The 21,703-nt window shown below is 37.5% G+C and overlaps 1 protein-coding gene across 6 annotated transcripts in view; it reads right to left on the reverse strand.

Moving 5' to 3' along the window:
* Window positions 1–653: 653 nt before the first annotated feature.
* myo1ea (myosin IEa) overlaps window positions 654–21,703 on the reverse strand; it is a 52,108-nt gene continuing 31,058 nt past the window's right edge. Inside the window, exons 8-29 of one of the 6 annotated variants that reach the window (XM_084405684.1) lie at window positions 21,355–21,489; window positions 21,075–21,207; window positions 19,214–19,410; window positions 19,048–19,128; window positions 18,485–18,571; window positions 18,208–18,294; window positions 17,095–17,262; window positions 16,156–16,241; window positions 13,394–13,475; window positions 13,102–13,208; window positions 11,242–11,340; window positions 10,559–10,703; window positions 7,975–8,089; window positions 6,519–6,688; window positions 6,276–6,421; window positions 5,333–5,479; window positions 4,331–4,488; window positions 4,128–4,217; window positions 3,830–4,040; window positions 3,616–3,648; window positions 2,100–2,269; window positions 654–1,910 (exon numbers count right to left, since the gene is read on the reverse strand). In XM_084405684.1, the coding sequence (XP_084261810.1) occupies window positions 1,834–1,910; window positions 2,100–2,269; window positions 3,616–3,648; window positions 3,830–4,040; window positions 4,128–4,217; window positions 4,331–4,488; window positions 5,333–5,479; window positions 6,276–6,421; window positions 6,519–6,688; window positions 7,975–8,089; window positions 10,559–10,703; window positions 11,242–11,340; window positions 13,102–13,208; window positions 13,394–13,475; window positions 16,156–16,241; window positions 17,095–17,262; window positions 18,208–18,294; window positions 18,485–18,571; window positions 19,048–19,128; window positions 19,214–19,410; window positions 21,075–21,207; window positions 21,355–21,489 (2,724 nt within the window). In that variant the 3' untranslated portion in view covers window positions 654–1,833. Of the gene's footprint in view, window positions 1,911–2,099; window positions 2,270–3,615; window positions 3,649–3,829; window positions 4,044–4,127; window positions 4,218–4,330; window positions 4,489–5,332; window positions 5,480–6,275; window positions 6,422–6,518; window positions 6,689–7,974; window positions 8,090–10,558; window positions 10,704–11,241; window positions 11,341–13,101; window positions 13,209–13,393; window positions 13,476–16,155; window positions 16,242–17,094; window positions 17,263–18,207; window positions 18,295–18,484; window positions 18,572–19,047; window positions 19,129–19,213; window positions 19,411–21,074; window positions 21,208–21,354; window positions 21,490–21,703 lie in introns of all 6 variants that reach the window. The other 5 variants (XM_084405686.1, XM_084405685.1, XM_084405683.1 and 2 more) reach the window with 5 other exon arrangements.

The following is a 21,703-nucleotide window of genomic DNA, read 5'->3' on the forward strand; positions in this document are numbered from 1 at the left end:
TGCTAAATGAAATAAATCCCCAGACTTTCAATCTGCTGTTTTATGAATAATTCTATTTCACAAATTTGTGCCTTGAAATATTTAAGGTGAAGTGTTCATCTATAACACTAAGCTGCAGAGTGTTTTCAGTTGTTCCATTTAATCTTAGTACAAAAGTACATTTGCTAGTGAAAATATTTAGATGCAGGTGTCCTGCAAATTTGTGGTTATGCAGTTAGTGATTGAAACCCATTTTTTACATAAATTATGCCTCTTGCTTAACCGTTCCATCAAACTCAATGTCTCTAAAATTAAATATTTGTTTCCATTTTACATTCCAATCTTAGATCATTTACATGGGCTGCATTCATGAAACTTTTTTTCTTGTGCCATTTTGTAGAAGTTTTAGATTGTGTATCTCCCAAATACTTTAAACAACTTGTCCTTAAATGTTTGTCGATGTAAATAAAGTTAGGATATTCTACAAATGCCCAAATTAAGATGTTTATTTTGATGTGTGTTCCCCAAATAAAGTTCCTGATGGAAGTAACACGTCTAATGATTTGTCCAAACCAATTAACTTTGTATTTAATGTAAAGAAGATTTATCAATGTATTTGTTGTATTAGACAAGGTAACCTCATCAGTAGGATAGTACACAATCAGACACCAAACACCAATATCTGTAACTTTATTCTTAAGAAAAAAACTTAAGATGTTCTCAGTAAAATGTATGGGAACTGATCTTGGGTACATTCTAACAAACATCTAAGAATTTATCTTGAGAAGTTGTGGTATAGTATGGAAAAACATACTATGGAAGTCAGTGGGGCCCATGAACTGGTTACCGACGTTCTTCAAAACGTCTTTTGTGTTCAGCAGAAAAATTATATTAATACAGGTTTGGAACAACCTGAAGGTTGAAACTTGAAAAGATGACAGAATTTTCATTTTTGGGCAAACTATCCATTTAGGAATTTTTGTAGATCCAGCCCCGATTCATCTCATCACTGACTAGCACCTTGACGAATGGTGTCGATGACCTGACCAGTACATTTGTATGATATTGTACTCATAAAGTGCTTTGTATCTATCTATACAGTAACACGTGGTGAGTATGGGTTTTCCAAATAATGCATGGAAATACCACTGCAGTTTAAATTTAAACTGTTGTAATCTTTTGTACAATGATACATTCAGCATTGTTATAAGATTATGAACGTAACATCAAAAGCGTAGTACAATCCATGGTTTTCAAGAGCTGTAGTGCAGTTTAAACATTTGGGTTTCTCTTAACTACAATATGAAAGGCAATAACATGGTAAAACGTTCCTTAGCAGCAAAACATTTCCCACTAAAACCATTGATTCGGACATGACTTCAAGAGATTGGAAAGAAAAAAAACATAAATCACAAACAGCAGGTGACTCTAAAGCCAAGCCTTAATTTACATATAAAATCTATCCATTTCAAAAGCAAAATAAAAAAAGCCTGTTCCCACATAAAATGGCTACTTCATCGCTAAGTGAATTAAGATCACCTATAAAATCAATGAAAGATGAACAAACCATATCAGAAATAAACTGTAGAATGCTGTAATATAAATACAATAAATAGTTTTGATCAGTGCTCACAGGGAGTGCTCAGTATTCAGCGCCCTGGAGAAAACTTTCGTGTCCGGTCGGCGTCTGCCCGCATGGCCTCAAATGTCTGTGGCAACACAACTCAAAGCTTATGAGGAGTTCAGCCACAGCACACCTCGCTCGTTCTTTCATTATCTCCATTTTCCCTCATTTCTTTGTCCTTGTCCTTCTTCGAACAAGTCTGCTGAGGTTCTCATCAACAACAGAAGAGGTTAGATCTTGGTCACGTAGTTGTTTGGGAAAAGACCTTGTTTTCCTCTCAGTCTCCCTGTCCACCATCCAGAGGCATCTAGACAAACAAATAATGCATATCAAAATGACCACATTCTGCCACTAAAAAAAACAAGACCCACAACGTATCTTTTAAAAAGATTCAGATAGGCCCTATATGTAAATGCCAGCAATATTCATGAAAACTTTACAAACAGGAAACATTAAGAAAATCATTTTCATGAATAAGCATTTTGCACGCTCTCACCTTCCTTAATGATGTCAATGATGTCATCTGCATTGAAACTGAGCTCATCTGTGTCTTGGGCGTCGTATGCATAAAGGGCTTTACATTGAGGCACTTGGGGCTTCGGCTTGGGGGCCGGTTTGGGCCGACCACCTCCTGGAGAGGGCCTGTTGGTGGACTGTCTGTGGGCCCTTGGAAAAAAGCACAGAGGACATTAACTGATGGAATTGCAGGTGACGTTTCTAACATTGCAGCAACCACGGGAACATGCTTCTACAAGTGAAGGTAAGTGTGAAGTCAACTAGGATCTTGAAGTACCAGATAGCTGCTGTGAGAGGGTTAGCGGTCTGATTTTGTGGTGTTAGTTCATGTGTTCCCAACTAGGTGGCGACAGATTCACATTTATCCATTGTGGCACTGTCAGTCTGAACTAGTCTACATTTCCCAAATAGACTTCATTCAGTTCATCCTCCACCTCAGAATATATATTTTTTTCAGTTGTTGCAACGAAGGGCCATATGCTAGCCCTTCAGTCTTCATGATGTGTCTGAGTCGACCCTCATCATGACTACAACCGAGAAAACGTTAGAAAATGCCCAATCCAGAGTCCTTAACCTTGCTGAAGTTAAAGAAGAAAGAAAGATCCTCTTTCATATGACTAGCTATTCACAATCTGATCTCCATTCGGTAACACACTATTGTGCAAAAGTTTGGGGTCTGTCAGATTCAAAGGACAATTCACACCGCACAGACAAATGCCAACAAACATGTTTGTTGGGTTTTGTCGGATCAGTGTTTCCCTGTTGGCGTTGGACAGAGTTTGTTTTCACCCCACTGAACATGTTCAATCAGCGTTTGTTGGTGTCTGTACGGGCAGTGTGAAGATGACAGTTATTTTCATAAAATTCTAAATCCAATGGCAAACTTGTTTGTGTGGTGTGAATTGGCCTTAATACTTTTAAATAACAAATTAATAATTTTATTCAGAAAGGATGCATTAAATTTATCAAAAGTTACAGTAAAGAGTAGACTCTTACTTTGTTACAAAGAAATTCTATTTCAAATATGCTATCTTTTCTCAAGATTACTTTTACTTATTTAAGCATTAATAATAATTAGAAATGTTCCTTGAGCACCAAACCAGCATATCAGAATGATTTGTGAAGGCTCAAGTGACACTGAAGCTTCAGCTTTGCATTGAAGAAATTAAATACTTTTTAAAACATATTAAAACAGAAAAGTGTAGTAATATTTCACAATATTACTATTTGTACTGCCTTTTTGTTCAAATAAAGGCAGCCTTGGTTAACATAAATGACTTATTACCGAAGTCTTACCAATTCCAAACTTTTGAACAATACTGTAAATCAAAATGAAATGTGATAGTTTAATGTAAGGAACCAGAAATCCAAAACAAGAATGAGAAAGAATGCAAGGGTGGATTTGAAGTTGGGCATCTCTGGTGTTGATCTATCACTAGTCAAATGAACCACAACCACTGCCACCTAACAGAAACTACACACATGCTCAGACTCACATTCCTCCATTGCCAGATGGTTGATGATTTCTGCTACGGTAAAGAGATACATGCATGTTACATTCAAACATAGCTCACGATTTTGTTTGCATGGATAATGTCTGGTAGATGAGCTTCAGCTATGCATCTAGCAATTAGACAAATGTTAACCATCTTCAGTACTCAGATAGTTGTTAGCCATATATTTTGAAATGTGTGTGCTGTGTCCTCTCACCCTGCAGCCCCTTGGTCTGGCACTTTGAGGAAATCCATGTTGGGTTGCTGGGGTGCCTGTCTGCTGCCTCTGTCCTTGAGCTGACTGACATTAGTAGGCAGGAACGGACGGGCCGTGTTTCCTGGTGTCGGCCTCTGATTGCCGTGATGTTGCGAGTTCCTCTGATTGGCAGTGTGATTTGCATTCTTCAGCCCTCCATTTTGGTGAGCAACTGCTGAGAAACACGCATGCTTACTGACTAAAACAAATGGAAGATTAGGATATTTGATAACGGTACTAGTCGAATGGGAAAACGTACCTGGAGGGCCAGGTGCGACTCGTGTTGGGGTGTGGTGGTGTGTCCTGGACGTGTTGGGGCGGCTTTGAGTGACGCCCTGCTTAGTAGGACCTGAATGAGGGTTGAATTTGTGTGTATGAGATCTTGCATGGATAACAATTAGCATTATATTAAATAATATGAAATGACATTGTGAATAAAACACAATACGAGTCATCACTCACGTGAGTTTTTGGACAAACCCGGTCCAATGCTGACCTGCAGCATTTTGTTTGAGGGTCGCAGCACAGCTACGTCCCCTTGACCTTGGATGAACTGCACCTGTCTGGATCCTCCAGCATTCCAGGGTCCCCATCCATCTTTCTTTAGTTTCATTTCCAGCCTGCAGGTCCAAATCACAGTCAATGATTAACATACAGTGGCCGCAAAACAACACTGGATAAAAAGCTTGAATGTCATTGCACGCATTAGATCATAAAAAGCAAATGCCACTTATAAAAATAAAAAAAAATGGAAAAAATTGAAAATATAACAATATAATAAAATATAAAGACAACTGAAACATAATAACAAATAATTTCACAAAAAGAAATTTGTTAGGTATGTACATTACCATTCAAACTTTTGAGGACAGTAAGATATTTTGCAAGAAATTATTACTTTTATTCAGCAAGGATGCATTAAATTGCATTAAAGTGACCAAAAAAAAGTGTAAAAAAGACAAAAGTGATTCTATAATGTTGCAAAAGATTTCTGTTTCAAATAAATGCTGTTCTTTTGAACTTTCTATTCATCAAAGAATCACAAAAAAAGTATAAAATGTTTCACAAAAACATTGATAATAATAATAATAAGACATTTTTCTTGAGCACCAAATCATCATATTAGAATGATTTCTGGAAAAAAATAAAATCAGCTTTTCTATCACAGGAATAAATTACATTTTAAAATAAAAAATATATATTTTAAATTGTAATAATATTTCACATTATTAATGTTTTTACAGTATTTTTGATCAAATAATAATAGTCTTGGTAAGAGGCTTTTTTCAGAAACATAAAAACAAATCTTACTGACCACAAATTTTTTAACAAATGTTGATTATAAAATAAATTATAAAAACAACAGACATACTGTTCAAAAATAAAACAGTATATGGACACTTAATCTGTTTAATTTGTGTTTAAAAGTCATGCCTTTGCCATGTGAAAGATATTTCAACCTACGTGGTGCTAAATTTGAGAGGTAGTTTCTTTTGCGTTCTCTCTTCGTATCTGCGTGCCAGTAAACTGATGAACTCAGTCTTGAATACACACTCCAGCAGGCTGTCATACTCGTCCTCGTGCAGGATCATGAAGTCATCCTGCATTGTGCTGTAGGAGAGACAAATGTCTTTTCAAGACCTGAAATATCCACATTTGTTCGATCATTCAACATGAGCACAGCCTTTCGGTTCAGGTAACACGTGTTGAGGCACTTTTAGGGGTTTCCAAAGACACAAAGGTTGTCGGGTCACAAAAAACGCAAGTGATACGGGGGCTGTTGGGAGTTTTCGTGTCTGGGACACATGCAGAGATGCCCTGCTTCACCCAATAAACTTAAGTCTTTTCTAATGAGTTTTTTACAAGGTATACTCTCCCTTCCCAGCAACACCTGGTTCACATTATTGACAACCCCCCACTCACAAAAGCAAAGTATGCAAGGTTGTGGGGTGCTGGTACCGCTTCCTTGGACCTTATTTGTAAGATCTTTAGGTTTCTTTGAGAGAGTTCTGAATGTTTTGAATCATTTCCAGGGACCACTAAAAAAAAACTATAAATGTTTTTTAAAAGACTGAAGCTTTGTATATCCAGACACTCTCGATTCAACATGTGTTAAGTAACACAGAGCAGACGAAGGCTCTAACATCTAAACTGGACCTTTGATGTCTCTACGCCTATAATTCAGCAGATGGTTATACAAGGCATTATGGGACTGCATACAGGGCTCCAAAATACAGGCTCTGTTTTACACATGGGAGGGAAGCTGCAGCTCTTTTGACTCCTTGTGGCTGAACAGAATAAAAAAAAAAATTGTGTGTGTGTGTGTGTCAGATCACCTCGAGTGCTAAGGTTGGTTGTAGCTTGCCATTACATTAATTAAACTGACTGAGCTTGTGTGGTGACGTACCTGAAAGAAACAGCCATAATCTTCTCTACGTCAACTTTGCGCTTCAGGACCTCTTTCACAAGCCCTTTCTCTGGCCCCTGCTTCACCTTTTCTCTTCCAATCAGGTAGACAGATCTAGGGGTGAGGATCAGGTCTCTCTTGATGCTCTGAACAGATAAAAACATCCATACATACATATAAATGCTACATGTCATGTGCTAAAAATACTCGGGCACATCTGTGCGCTAATTTTGGTATGCTCACCTTAAACCGCCTGTCAAATTTATTGACTTTGTCTGCAAAATCAATCTTCTCCCTCTTGCCCACAAACTGCCTGAGCTCAGGCCGGTCATCCATACCCAGGTAATCACCAACAAAGTTCCTGTTCAAGCTGTGCCTTCTTCTCTCCTTCCTGTTCAGCAGCAGATCAGAGGCTGGAAGAAGATAGAATACATCTTCAGTGTTATTCTCAAAGAGCTTTAGTTCTTGTGCCATGTCCCGCCATGTCCAAAAGATGAGATGAGATTAAATAAGAGAGATGTGATGTGTAAAGAACATTTTATATGTGAACAGAATTTTTGAGTATCATTTACAATCAAGCTGTAATTTTGTAAAATTATACAAAAACTCTGAAAATATTTAATTGTGTGAATGTAGGATTTATAAAAATGTTAGCTATAAAATTAGCAGGAAAAAGGAGTAAGCCATTTTATTGCAAAAATGTTTAAAATTGCATATGTGGTTGAAATTATATTTGTTACAAAAAAAAAAGATGGTTCAGGGGAAACCAATTACAGAATTCTGCTTGGTTTCATGTACACTACCGTTCAAACCTTTGAAAAACCTGTTTTTAGAAGAAGTATTTTATGCTCGTCAAGGCAGCATTTATTTGATTAAAATACAGTAAAAAACAATAAGATTGTGAAATATTAGAATGACTGTAACCTACTGTAATCTATTTTAAAATGTAATTTATTCCTGTGATTGCAAAGCTTAATTTTCAGCATCATTACTGTGTCTTCAGTCTTCAGTGTCACATGATCCTTCAGAAATCATTCTAATATGCTGATTTGTTGCTCAAGAAACATTTCTTATTATTATGAATGTTGAAAACAGTTGTTATATTTTGTGCAAACCTTGATACATTTTATTCAGGATTCTTTTATGAATATACAACTCAAAAGAACAGCATTTATTTGAAATAGAAATATTTTGTGACGTTATAAAAGTCTTTACTGCCACTTCAATTTAATGCATCCTTCCCGAACAAAAGTATTGATTTCTTTCAAAAACTCTTACTAACAACACACTTTTGAACGATAGCGTATGTCCATATCTGGACACTGTTAATAGCTCAACTAAATACCAGTGAAAGTGGAAAAACGTGTTTTAGTAGAATTTGTACACTAAAACTGGTCCAAAAGAGCCTATAGCTGAAGAAACACCCAAACATGGACACTCAGACAGGGTGTGAGGTTTTTTTGTTTTCTTTGTGTGTGTATTATTACTTTTCACCATAATGACAATAATTCAGCTGAAAGCAGCAGTTGAGGTCAGACTCCAAAGATATACAGGGGAAAACCCAAACAGTGACACATTCTGCCATGTAAAACAACATTGATTTCCCTTTTCTTATAATATCTTTGTACGCAGGTGCTTGTGTACATGACGTCTAGCACTTTAGCCTTATTCCAACTATTTGTCAGAAGGTTAAACTCACCCTCCTCCCTCATTTGAACGTATTTCTTGCGTGCGCAAAATTTCCTCCAGGCCGTCTGAATGGTTCTGGCATAACCGTCGAATTTGCGATCTCTCGTCTCCTCCAGCAGGAAGAGCTGTGAATAGAATATAATGCAGGTTGTTTACATGAATCAAATCAAAAATACTCACAAACTATATCCATTTAAATCAGTCAAAAAACAAAAAGATGCACTAAATCCACACTGTTACCGACTTAACATCTAATAGTGCAAATAACATTAGTAAATAGAGCTGCATAAACATGTCCATTACATTAAAGGTCACTTGTCACTGGAGCTTATTAAACAGTCCCGGAAAGACAAGGCCCATTATGACACATGTTGGGTTCAGTCTGTCCTGTCTGTCATGCAGCAACTTCTCTTTTTCTATTTCAGATTTTCTATTTCTCTTTTTCAATAAGCAGCTGTGTCCAAGTGTTTTGCGGTCATCCCATAATGCTCTGAGCACTGTGTAGCTCCACTGTGCTTCCTGCATCTCAGAACACACTGTCACAGCTCTGCCGCACTGTAGACTAAACAGCAGATCCTATCATTATCACAGAGGCCTGGCACTGCCTCACACACACACACACACACACACACACACACACACACACACACACACACACACACACACACACACACACACACACACACGGCTGGCACAGGATGAGATATTAGACGCAAATACACAATGCCTCTTTGCCTTCCATGTCACACACTAACAAACAAACAGACACAAACCTCCCATTCATAATTATTTTCATGTTATGTCAGCTTTGATAATAAAGGTTTTTTTTTTTGGTTTTTTTTTAATCATTCTAATTCACGGATTAGAATCATGGGACACTCTACAGACTGTAGACTGAAGAATGAAAAAGTTGAAAAAAATCTAAAATTTAAGCTTTGCCATCATAGGAATGAATTACATTTTAAAATATATGAAAAAAAAAAAGTATTTAAATTTTTTTTTTATATTTCTCAATATTTAACAATGTATTTTAAATCAAATAAAAACTTCTTTCAAAAACACACACGCACACACACACAAAAAAAATCTTACTGACCCCAAAGTTTTGAATGATAATGTATGTACAAATATATTTCACTATTTCAATAATGTATAATATTTCTGTTGCAGTGCTGAGATTGAGATTCTTTTTGCATTACAGATGCTGACAAGTAGGGAAGGACGGTTAAAATATGCTTAACTAACATAACAAAAATTATCATAACCTTAAGATATCTGGATCTTAATTGTATTTGTTTCAAATGTTCCCCCTTTTAATTTTGTGGTAAAATATGACCTGGACATTTCTTAACAGTGTTTGTGAAATTAAATCACACTGTTTGGATGTCTCATGCAAACACTGTAAGACTTCATCAGCTCTCAGTAGGATTAAAGAGCAACTACTACTACTACTACACACTCTCTCTCTCACACTAAAGAAATTCCTGTAGTCATGAACTAATTACTCAGTATCAGCACCTTATCTCAGAAAGAGTTTTGTTTTGAGAGGTAGTGCAGTTCAAATCTGGGCCCTCCTAAATTTTATATTACACAAACACACACATTTTACACAGAAAAGGCCACGTTTTAACACATACATGCCGAAGTCACACATCTCTGGATAATCTGGTGCATTCATGCCGAGCCACAGAGCCTTATACTGTGTCTCTATGTATACGTGTGTACATCTAAATGTCAACAGTGAGATCACAGCACATCCACAAGCAGTGCTTTCATAAGCAAGCTGAAAAAAAAAAGTAGTGGAAAAAGCAAAGCTGTCTTGGACATAACAGAAGCAGCTTTACCACAGCACTGTGTGTATCAGATCCAGAGCAATGTTGACCTAACGGTGCTGACGTGGGACCAGCCCAGTGTCCCTCCTCCTTCCCTACTGACTGCCCACTATTCATCAACCCACTCTGAGCTGAGCTGATGTCTGCCAGACAAAGGCTGACTCTTACACTTTGCCTCTCTTCTGCCATTACAGCACAACTCAAAGTGAAAAAACAATGTTCAACATGCTGCTGATATGGAGGCTTGTGTCAAGTATTGCTGGTGTATCTAATCTGATGTATTTTTCTGAAAGTGTGCACATTGTAGAGCAATCCAAAAGTAGAAGGATACTGAAGCAACATTTAAAAATGTATCAGCGTCATTGCGTTATAATGAAATATCAAAAAAGTAGCATTTACCAAGTGTTCCGACCCCAAACCTTTGAACGGTAGTGTATTTTAAGGAAAGAAAGCAAAAAAGAGGTTTGGTTTTTGGCTGTCAAACTTAAGGTATGGCCAAATTAGACTTTGTGTTCCATTCACTTTCATTCATTTGTATGTGAATGTGGGAGAGTCAGAGTGCAAACAAGTGTGCAGAAGGTTCCTCTCCCACCAATTCGGTCACGTGAAGTCTTGTTGTAGTGAAAAAGACGTTTGACTGACAGAGGACCAAAATGTGAAATACTGACTTTTCATGCATTTTGACATTTTACATGTATTACAAAATGTATTAGACTCCCTGGGGCATGATGTCATATCCTGTTGCTGACAAATTGAACTTACCGATTCAGGGGCTTTGATGAAGATCTTGGTATGTCCGAGCTGATACTGGTCTTGGTCCATGTTTACGGAGCGCAGGAGATGCAGCACACCCTGCTTCTCATCCCCCCGCCATGTTGGCCACGACTCCTTCGTCAGAATAGCATACCTGAGACACAGAAACAGAGAGAGAAGATGAGGAAGGTTTCATCATTTTGAGAATGAAATCATATTTTATTAAACTACATATTTTTCATTCATATAAAAGTAAGATCTTCTGAAGTGGAGCCCTGTGTAAATATAGTACTGTAGGTAGTCTGTGTGTGCAAGATAAACACTTGCAGGGTGGAGTAAAAAAATATGAACACATCAAAAGATGATTCAGGGTTTTACTTTATGTAAAAAGTTAATAACCAAATGAAGCATGTCAAGTAATTGATCATATTAGACCCTTAAACCAACACAATAAGAGGAAACTGTCCAACTACTGGCCCATAACAGAAGAGGAACAAAATTCGTCAACATAAAAGTACTATAACACACTACCAACTTAAAGATCTCTCTTCCTTCTCTTTGAGATTCTTGTGAAAATATGGTGTCTTGTCATTGGATCTCAAAATTGTAACGCCAGATATGTTCTCATTCCATGATGTTCTATGAAGAGATCTCGGTCAGGCTTTTAAGATGACTTTGAAATCAGTCTTTACCGGTTCAAGAACTTGCGGAAGACTCGTCTGTAAGCATAGCCGGCACGCCTTACTCTAATATTCTCTTTCAAACCCAGATATTCGACCTGGTGCTTCACTCTAGAGAGAGAGAGAGAGAGACAGACAGAGAGAGAGAGAGATTGAGAGGAAGGAAGGTTAATATTTAAAGCAACAGTCAAAAAGCCCCTTTACAGAAATTCATCTCAGTTTTTTACAATTTCATAGACAAAAAGGCATTTCTGGTGGTTTCCCCATCAGCCTTTCCTAAATAAATGACTGAATAATTGCACATCTCATTGATACACATCCTGAGAATGAAGTGTGAGTGCTAATTATACTGCCCATTGTGTCCAACATGAACAATGCTCACAAACTCTCATAACAGGAAGACCATTAGAGCCTGAACAATACAACACGCTGGATCAGAACATTTCATTCCACATTTCGTTCCAAAAACAAACAAAAACTATGGCGAAAGATGAAAAAGCCAAGAAAAGCGAACAAAAAAAAGATGAAAGAACTGTCGGGACAAAGAACAACCATGCTGAGAAATAAAATCTGAATCCATGTTGCTACTTAGTGTCCCATTTTACACTACAGTTTAAAGTTTGGGGTCAGTACGATTTTTAATACCTTTATTCAGCAAGGATGCATTAAATTGATCAAAAGCAACATTTACAATATTACAAAAGATTTCGTTTTAAATATCAAATAAATATCAGAACTGATAATAAGAAATGTTTCTTGAGCAGCAAATCAGGATATTAGAATGATTTATGAAGGATCATGTGACACTGAAGACTGGACTAATGATGCTGAAAATTCAGTCTTGCCATCACAGGAATAAATTACACAAAATATATTAAAATAGAAAACAGTTTTATATTGTAATAACATTTTACAATATTACAGTTTTTTTTCTTGGTGCATCAAGGCAGAGACTTTATAAAAATGGACCAACCACAAATCTTTGAATGATAGTGTTGACTTAAAATAAATAAATAAAAATCAGAAATTTAATTTGCTGATATGCTTTCCTTGAGAAAGTTTCTCAGTGATTTTTCTGCAGAACTGCTGTGACTTGTGAAAACACAAACAAACTCAGACGCCTCATTAAAGAGGATGTTTTCCTCTCCAAGTATTGTTTTTAGTTTTTTTACTTCAATACGAATAATGGCCACTTTAAGAGAATATAATAATTTAATAAGAAATCTCAACTATATCCATTATAATATCAGTTTCCTATATAATTGTAACACAGCACTGACAAAGATTTAAAGGAACACGCCGACTTTTTGGGACTTTAGCTTATTCACCGTATCCCCCAGAGTTAGATAAGTCCACACATACCCTTTTCATCTCCGTGTGTGCCGTAACTCTGCCTGACGCACCCACCGCTAGCCTAGCTTAGCACAAATACTGGAAGTAAACGGCTCCAGCTAGCATACTGCTCCCAATAAGTGACAAAATAACGCCAACATTTTCCTAGTTACATGTTGTGATTTGTATAGTCACAGCGTGTACAAATAACAAGGTCACATGAGACACAGCCATCTTCTAACCGTATACATACTGGGAACTATATTCTCAGAAGGCGAAGCACTGCTACTTGGGCGGAGTGATTTGCTCGCAGCACCTGAGAAGCCCCGTGGTGAGGAGCAGAGAGTTCACTCAGAGTTGGAGTAAATCACTCCGCAGAAGTAGCAGTGCTTCGCCCTCCAGTCTTTGTGCTATGCTAGGCTAGCGGTGGGTGCGTCAGACAGAGTTACGGCACGAATAAGCTAAAGTCCCAAAAAGTCGGCGTGTTCCTTTAAGAGACTTTTGAATGAACGTGAATTCAACTTCACCATAATCTCTTACCTGCTCTCCTCCCAGTCTTTGGGCTTCTTGGTCTCATTGGGTTTGATACAGCGGATGTAGTGAGGTGTACACTTCATCAGGGTGCTCACCAGATCATTGGCTTGTTTCTGCCATTAGAAAGAAACAGAAAGGATGTAAAAAAGCTCAAGCAGCTTAGAAGAAAACACCATTAAACCTGCAAACCACTTAATCTACACAGACAGTCAGGCAACCAGAAAGTGTGAAAAATGGTTTAGTTATATGAGGTGAAACAGAGAACCTGCAAAGAGCCTGCAGAATAGACTCAACTCACCTTGATTTTACTCCCTGCAGTAGTGGGTCTGCCTTTTTTCTCAGCATTGAGGTTTTCTGAGAACAGGGCACGGATGAAAGGTCTAACGAAAAGAATCAAACCAGATAGGAATGATTTGAAAGGTGAATATAGGATAAAGAAATACAGACTGTAATAGACAGGAATGGTTTGAATCATGTCTCTCCGCTTAGACTAGGGTCACTTGAATTCCTGCAGGCCACAGTGCACATTGTTTTGGAGTTCATCATCACTGGGACAGGGTAAGAGTTGGAATACTTGTGGTTTTTAATCTCTGGTGTTCACTATCCTTTAGTCTCACTGCCTCCTGAATAAGCCTTTTACTAAGCTTATAGATTGGTTGGTTGGTGTTTTAATGACATGCCAGATTATTTGGCTATTTTCATGGCAAATAACTAGTTCCACTTATAAAAAGCAAAAAAAAAAAAAAAAGATGTTTTAAAGTTTGCTTTAGATAAAATCTGACCTCTATGTTACCTCTTTTAAAAATGTATTGTAATATAATTTCCTAAGAGAACTTAAACCAGAACAATTTAATAAAATATGTTTAAGAGATACTAAACTCTGGCATGAGGAACATCTGAGCTTGTAGAACTAAATGCTTTGTTTTTATTGGATGTCAATATTCATAAAACCCTATTAGTATTTCATAAAATTCCTTGTTTAGCACAGTTGTGCTCTCTGGACAGATTCTGTATCAGAAGCCAGCTGGAAGTAAAACAAAAAATCATCTACTAAGGCATCTCATTTTATTAACAGGCTTATTGTATCCAGTAGTTTTCTTCTTCTTCTTCTGCCATGGAAGTTTATGGCAGCAAATAGAACCGTATGGTAAAAAGTTGTGAAATTTGGCACACTGATAGAAAAGAGTCTGAACAATAACCACAGCAGTTTTGGAGTCTCTAACTCAATCACTATAGCGCCACTAACTGTCCAAAATTTCACTTACGTTTATGTTAATAACTTCAGTACAACAAAATTCAGTTGTCTTGATTTCTTGGTTCAAGATGATTCGATTGCATTTCATATGACATAATTTGGTAACAGCGTCACCTATTGGTCAAAAGTGATAGGCAATTAAATCATATTAAAAGTGATTGTGTTTATGATTTTTCAGCTATTTTGCCTAAAATAATCTAAAAATGCCTTTAATTACTCATTGTTGCAGTTGGTTTAATACTCCCAGCCATGCTTCCATGACTCATCTGGCCTTTTATGTGCTTGGCCCTTTAATTGCTGCTTGCAGCTATATTTATTATTATTACATTTTTTATGTAAACATGCACTAGACGGACATGTTTGACAATTGCAAATGTTTGTGTCTTTAGCAGCATCTTGCGCATGACACAGCTTTGTAAAATGTGGCACTCAAGTTAAAGGAAGAAATCTTGCGTTTTAAACACAAAAACACATTCTGTGTGAGTGGGCGAGATAGGTCTGACTGCAGAACCGCAGAACCATATGTCATAGCAGTGTGAGGACGACAGCGCCAGCCTAACAGTCTGATGCCGGAACCGCATACCATACATATATCCACCTTACATATACCATCCCTAAACCCACCCCTAAACCTACCCATCTCCACCCCTTAGATGCTTTTACCCTGCCCACTTCCGGCATCAGACTGTTAGGCTGGCGCTGTCATCCTCACACTGCTATGACGTATGGTTCTGTGGTTCTGCAGTTGGTTAATATTGGAGTGGGCCCTAAATTATCCTTTTTATACCTGTGGGTGGATTTTTCTTAATGCAAACAATCCATTTCTGGCATTCTTGTGTGTATTATGTTAAAAAGTTATAGGCTATAAAATTAAAAGGCTATAAAAACATAATGTTTAAGTCTTGTTGCTATACTTTCAAAATGTAGCATGTATTTTAACATCTATTCAAGTGCAATGTCCTGACCCTCAGACTTCCACTGAAAGCACATTATAATAAACAAACTTTAGCTAAGGGATTAAGAAAGAGATTATATAACGAGAAATTATTATCAGCCAACCAAGCATGGCACAAATGTAGTCGATAGAGTTCAAATGAACTGTACTGAACCTAGTCCTGAATGGTGATGTTAGTAATGAAGAGAACAACATTTTTAAAGCACTTTTCTCTTCTAAAATCCAAGCACATTATTTCTAATACCAGAAAACCCACATAGTTATATGATGGTAACAGCTTTTCTTGCTTTGCTCTAACCTCTCAATGGGGGTGGAGCTGCAGGGCCACGTCTGCGCAGATGGACAGGAAGCCCTGCTTCGTCACTGAATTGACAACTAAGATTTCTCTTTCTTCTGTTTTGTGCATAAGACCTGCTGGCTGGTGCAAAGGAAGTTCCTCTGCAAACTCTGCATGTGTGTGTGGTGTGTATATATGCATGACAGCACATGTCTGAATGCCGTCTAAAAGCGGACCCCCAGAAAGCTTCACAAAGGGCTGCTGGAGGAGACGGTTTGCACAGATGGCTTCTGAAGCACAAAAGAGGCCCAGGAGCACATAAGAGCGATGGGCACGCTCTACAGTCCAACTCCCTTGAGAGATAGAAGGGCCTTTTGGACTCAGAAACAATGCTAATCTCCTGCACACTTCTTTTATAGGCCCTCAGCCTTCAGCTGGCCTGATTATATCCATGATTTACATATATTAAGATGTTCAAGTGCTCGCAGTGACAGGTCTCTCTGAGAGTCTGTTACAAGCAGCTGTTGAATGATTCGAGACTGGCTGTTGTTATGATGGCGGACTGACACTTACATCTCACTGCTCTGCATTAACTCAATCAGGTCAGTGAACAGCACATCCCTGTTTCTCTCACAGAAACCCTCTGCATCATAAGACACCTGGGGGGGACAAATAACAACATTAAATCAGTTGTGTGTTCTGAACAGGGTTAGAAAATCAAACAATTTTTTGAGCCATGTTGAGCCAGATCAAAGTCAGTTCAACCTATCATCAATGACTTACTTAGTCTTTGCATATACAACAGGGTAACTAGAATATATATAACACACACACTGAACAAAATTATAAACGCAACACTTTTGTTTTTGCCCCCATTTTTCATGAACTGAACTCTGAACTTCTATGTACACAAAAGGCCTATTTCTCTCAAATATTGTTCACAAATCTGTCTAAATCTGTGTTAGTGAGCACTTCTCCTTTGCCGAGAAGTGCTCACTAACACAGATTTAGACAGATTTGTGAACAATATTTGAGAGAAATAGGCCTTTTGTGAACATAGAAAAAGTCAGAGTTCAGCTCATGAAAAATGGGAGCAAAAACAAAAGTGCTGCATTTATAATTTTGTTCAGTATATATATATATATATATATATATATATATATATATATATATATATATATATATATCAAATAAAAAAATGTATCATGGGATTTCCATTGACTGTTGAATGTACTTATTATAAATCTAATGGTGCAGGATGTGGGCGGGCCTCCCCTCAGAGCACGCCTCATTAAACACAGGGTATGTGGAAGGTACCACACATACTGAACTACTTCAATCCAACAAAGAGTATACAAGAAACTAAGAGAGAGAGATGGAAGGAAAGAAAGAAACAGCAAGAGACAATGCAATTTAGAAACACAGGCAAAAGAGTAGAAGTAGAAAGTAAAACATTTAACAACACTACAAGAGAGATAAAGAGATGTTTGAGACAGAGAGAGGTATAAATACCTTGCCAGCGTAATGGTGGATGATAAAGCCCTGGTTCCAGCTGTTAAAGTGCTCGTGGTTGTTGATCTGCATTCTGAGCTTCTGCAGCATCGTCTGATCTGCACCTTCACCCTTCGCATGCATAGTAGCACACACATCGTCCAGTATACTCATGATGCCTGGAGGATTCTGGGAAAGGACACAAACAAATGAAAATTACATTTACACTGTAAAATGCATTCATAATCATTTTGAGACATTGTATTAGGCTCCAATAATTTAATACTGTAAAGCTGCTTTGATACAATCTGTATTGTGAAAAGCGCTATACAAATATACTTGACTTGACTTGACTATTAGTCATTTTATTTATTTTTTCATTTTCTCTTTTTGTTAGGGTTTTATTTTGGCTCTTGTTGATTCTTATGCAGCCTTGATAACAAGCAAGCAGAGCCAAAATATCAATGCATCTTGATCTGCATTTGTGGTATACAAATAAAATATTTTGTTAGTAGTAGTAGCAGCAGCAGCAGCAGTAGCAGTATATAGTTAAATGGTAGTAGTAGTAGTAGTATAGTTTTAGATAATGTATAGCATGTTGCATTGCAGGATGTTAACTTTTACCCCCATACTATAGTACACAAAGACTTAAATTTACAAACATTCATGCCTCAAGTGTCTGAAACGGTTTGAGTCCACATTCACAGACCTTTCAAGCTTAATCAAAACTATTATCATACATTAATCTTTAGTGAAATCACACCTGCCAGAAAATTTAGACATCTCTCTATCCACACAGAGTCCAACAAAGGGAAAACAGCTTGTACATTTCTCACAGACAAGCATTAGCTTTTAGTAGTGACACAGAGAAGCACTTTCTCACATGCTGTCATACAGAGGTTCTCCCTAGTTGTGAATTTCATGGCTCTTTGTGTCTAGTCTCTCTGTGAGTGGAGCAAATTGAATTTGGAGGCATATCAACCATTTTGAGGCCATTAGACAAACAGTCATGGGAAGAGAACTTCTTAGTGTGTTAATGTTAGTTTTATTGATTTAACTGCACTTGGCAAGGGCAGATAATATCCAGCTTTTGAAATAGATGGATGCTTGAATTACACAGTTGGCAAAACTTACTATTTTACTCTCAATGAGGTCACAGACGATCTTATTGTTGAAGTACTCTATGGGAGTCCATCGGATTCCTTCCTGTACATACTCATCCTGAAGAGAGGAAAAAGACAGAAAAGAAAAGAAAAATGATGAAAATGATCCTATACTAGGGTGGAGCAGAAGTACTTCCTGTGCTGCCAGAACAAGGTTAAGGGAAAGGTGTGACTTAAAACGACAAGAGTCTTATTCAAGATCCACATTGCAACAACAATAAAAGCACAGGGGACTAATGAAGTGTTACCTGCTCAGCTTTTAGAGTCAGCTCAATGAAAATCTGCTGCAGCTTTTCATTCACAAAGTTGATGCAGAACTGCTCAAATCCATTTTTCTAAAAGAGCAAATGAAACACAAAAGACAGATAGATAACTATGAACCAAAAATAATACCAGTAGTCAAATGAAAACAAATACGATGTAAATATCACAAACAATGATTCAACATTATTATTATTATCAATAGCACTTAAAAATACACAGTTGCTGCTTAAGAATTCTGCATTTTAATGGTTAACTGGAATTGGAGCAGCAGAGGATCAAATTAAACGGGGATGAAAGCCCTGTTATCTAGCTTTATCCTTCTTATGAAGGCAACACAGGTAGTAATCTTATTGGTCTCAATACCAGATGCTAAACCAAGAGATTATCAGATTAGTCAAGATCATTAATATGTTATCTGTTTACAAAAAGAGAGGGGTACCAATCCAGACAATTAAAAATCAGACATCTCATTCATCTTATCTCATTATGTAGACTGGATAGCTCCAAATTCAAATAGTGACTAGAAAACATATTTAAAAACACTCACCTGAAAAATCTCAAAGCCATATATATCCAATACTCCAATGTTCAGCTCCTGATGGTCCTTAACCATGGCTTTATTGATTGACTAAAGAAAAACAGGAACCCATTCAGTGCTTATTTCTTCCGTAACTTCTGTTTTTAAAAGGGATGTAGGTGCATATTGCCTGTACCTCAACCAGGTAGTCAAAAACACGAGAGTGGAGAGCTTTGGAGAGGGCATCGCGTGTGAAACAGGCCTGCTCCACATTCAGCGTTACGTCTATGGACTCTGACTTGCCCCCCCACTTGCCATCCATCTTACGGCTGGTGAGCTTTTCTTTAAGACGATTCTGATCGATGCCCAACAGGAAGGCAGGAAATGCCAAAACTACAAGAAGGAGAGAAAACAGTTTGGTAGAGTTAGAATTATATATATATATATATATATATATATATATAATTATATATATTTGCACAGTAAGGCAGTGAGTGTTTCTAAATATATAATATATACTACTGTTCAAAAGTTTGGGGTCAGTAAGATATTGTAATGTTTTTATGGTCATAAATTCCTGTGATGGCAAAGCCGAATTCTCAGCTTTAGTGTCACATGATCCTTCCAAAATGCTGATTTGGTGCTAAAAAAACCCATTTCTCGTTATTATCAATGTTGAAAACAGTTGTGCTGCTTAATATTTTTGTGGAAACTGTCATATAGTTTTCTCAGCATTTGTTATTTAATAGAAAGGTTCAAAAGAACAGCAATTATTTGAAATAGAATTTTATAAACATTTATAAATGTCTTTACTGTCATTTTTGCTGAATTTAATGCACCGTTGCTGAATAAAAGCATTCATTTTATTTAAAAAAACTAAATCTTACTGACCCCAAACTGTTGAAATATAACAACACAACATAACATTACTTTGCTTTGCTTTTAAAAAAAAGTAACAAAAAGGGGTATGTCATTGGTTGGTGGGTAGTTGATTTCATCCGTGTTTTCATGTTCTCATTCTGGCATGTTTATTGTCAAAAAAATGAAAATATAATAAATAAATAAAAGGAAAAAAAAAGGGAAAAAAAAGGGGTATGTCATAAAAATGACTCATTTCTCTCTGTGTAGTCACAACAATAGATCTCTTCTGAGGAGAGGCACGGGTGAGACACCAGTCCTGAGCCTCACTCCATTTCTGAGCAACCCCACCTCATCACTGACTCACCGCCTTAAAAAAGAAACTTCCCTCATTCAGCCCTGATAGTGATACAGTCCGTCATACTGCTTAAGTATGGCTCATTATTCAGATATACGGGTGTGGTAGAACAGAGCGCACAAAACTGACCTCCCAAAACAACGCAATTATAAAAAGATCTGGGACGGTCCATGGTTCTCAAAGCTACCATGATGTCAATCAAAGACCTTCATAAAAATCTATGGATTTGAAGATGTTTTCTATAACTGTTCGCATACGGTTTTGTCATAAGCAGGCAGCTGAGCAGTTGTGCCGTGTGTGCTTTTTACATTGGCCAACCAACACTAAATGTGTGAAAGCCGCTGGCGGCAGACAGGAAGAGGGGTTGGGGGGGCTGGGAACAGGAAAAGGCACAGATTAACTTGGTCTGCTCCCAGCACAGCATGGCTTTATGCCACAGCAAACAGCCTCTGTCATTCAAATGCATTGCTCCACCTGAGAGCTTGGAGACACTAGAGGGAAGGGGGGGGGGGGGAGAGAGAGAGAGAGAGAGAGAGAGAGAGAGAGAGAGAGAGAGAGAGAGAGAGAGAGAGAGAGAGAGAGAGAGAGAGAGAGAGAGAGAGAGAGAGACAGAGACAGAGACAGAGAGGGAGGAAATAGAGGGGTGGGCTGAACGTTCCGAGTTTCACTGTGTGTAATTTTATTGTGTGATGTAATATGCAGATACCAAGAGCGCATAAACAGAGCGCTAATTTGGTGTGGCAAGACAGTTTGGCATGAGCTAATGTAGAAAAAAAATCAGCAGTACATAGTTCAAACGGGGACACCAAAAACAAGGGACGACGCAAAACTAGGTACATACACTCATCATTTTCTACAGCAGCGTAATTCCCTGCTTCCTTAAAGTTGATGTTCCCAAGGTGAAGAACTCCAGCCACAATTTGCAGTACCAGGGCACGGTCCATCCCTGAGATACCAATCACGTCCATGGCATGCTGGGGTCAGACAGAGAGAGGAGAGGGGAGAGGGAATATGAAAAGATGGGAGAGGGATATGGAAAATAGTTGTCATATTTGAACAGGTACAATTTTTATCTATCTTTTTTCTATCTCAAAATAGCAAGCTGCCTAAATCATACTTACCAAGGTTTCCTGGAAATCATGCTTGTCGTTAATATCGTCAACTTTATAGGAACCTGACTGGTTGAGGTAAGTATAGTAATCCAGGTTTGTGATACCTAGACTGCTTTTCTGGTCTCCACTGGCTCCCTCTATTAGCTGTGAAGAGAAATTATATATTTTAATACATAAAATTTGTTTCAGAGTTTTCATTAAAGCGCGTTTCTTCAACTTCAGAAATTTTATGTCCAAACGATTTTATTAAAACCAAGAGTTGGTCACATTAAAACTTTTTTGTAACATTTTGTAAGCTTTTTACTATCTAATAGTTTTTAAGGAAACAACAGTGTCAATGAAGAGCTTGCCTGAGATG

This window comes from Rutilus rutilus, assembly GCF_951802725.1.
Source record: "Rutilus rutilus genome assembly, chromosome: 3".
Classification (NCBI taxonomy): Eukaryota; Metazoa; Chordata; class Actinopteri; order Cypriniformes; family Leuciscidae; genus Rutilus; species Rutilus rutilus.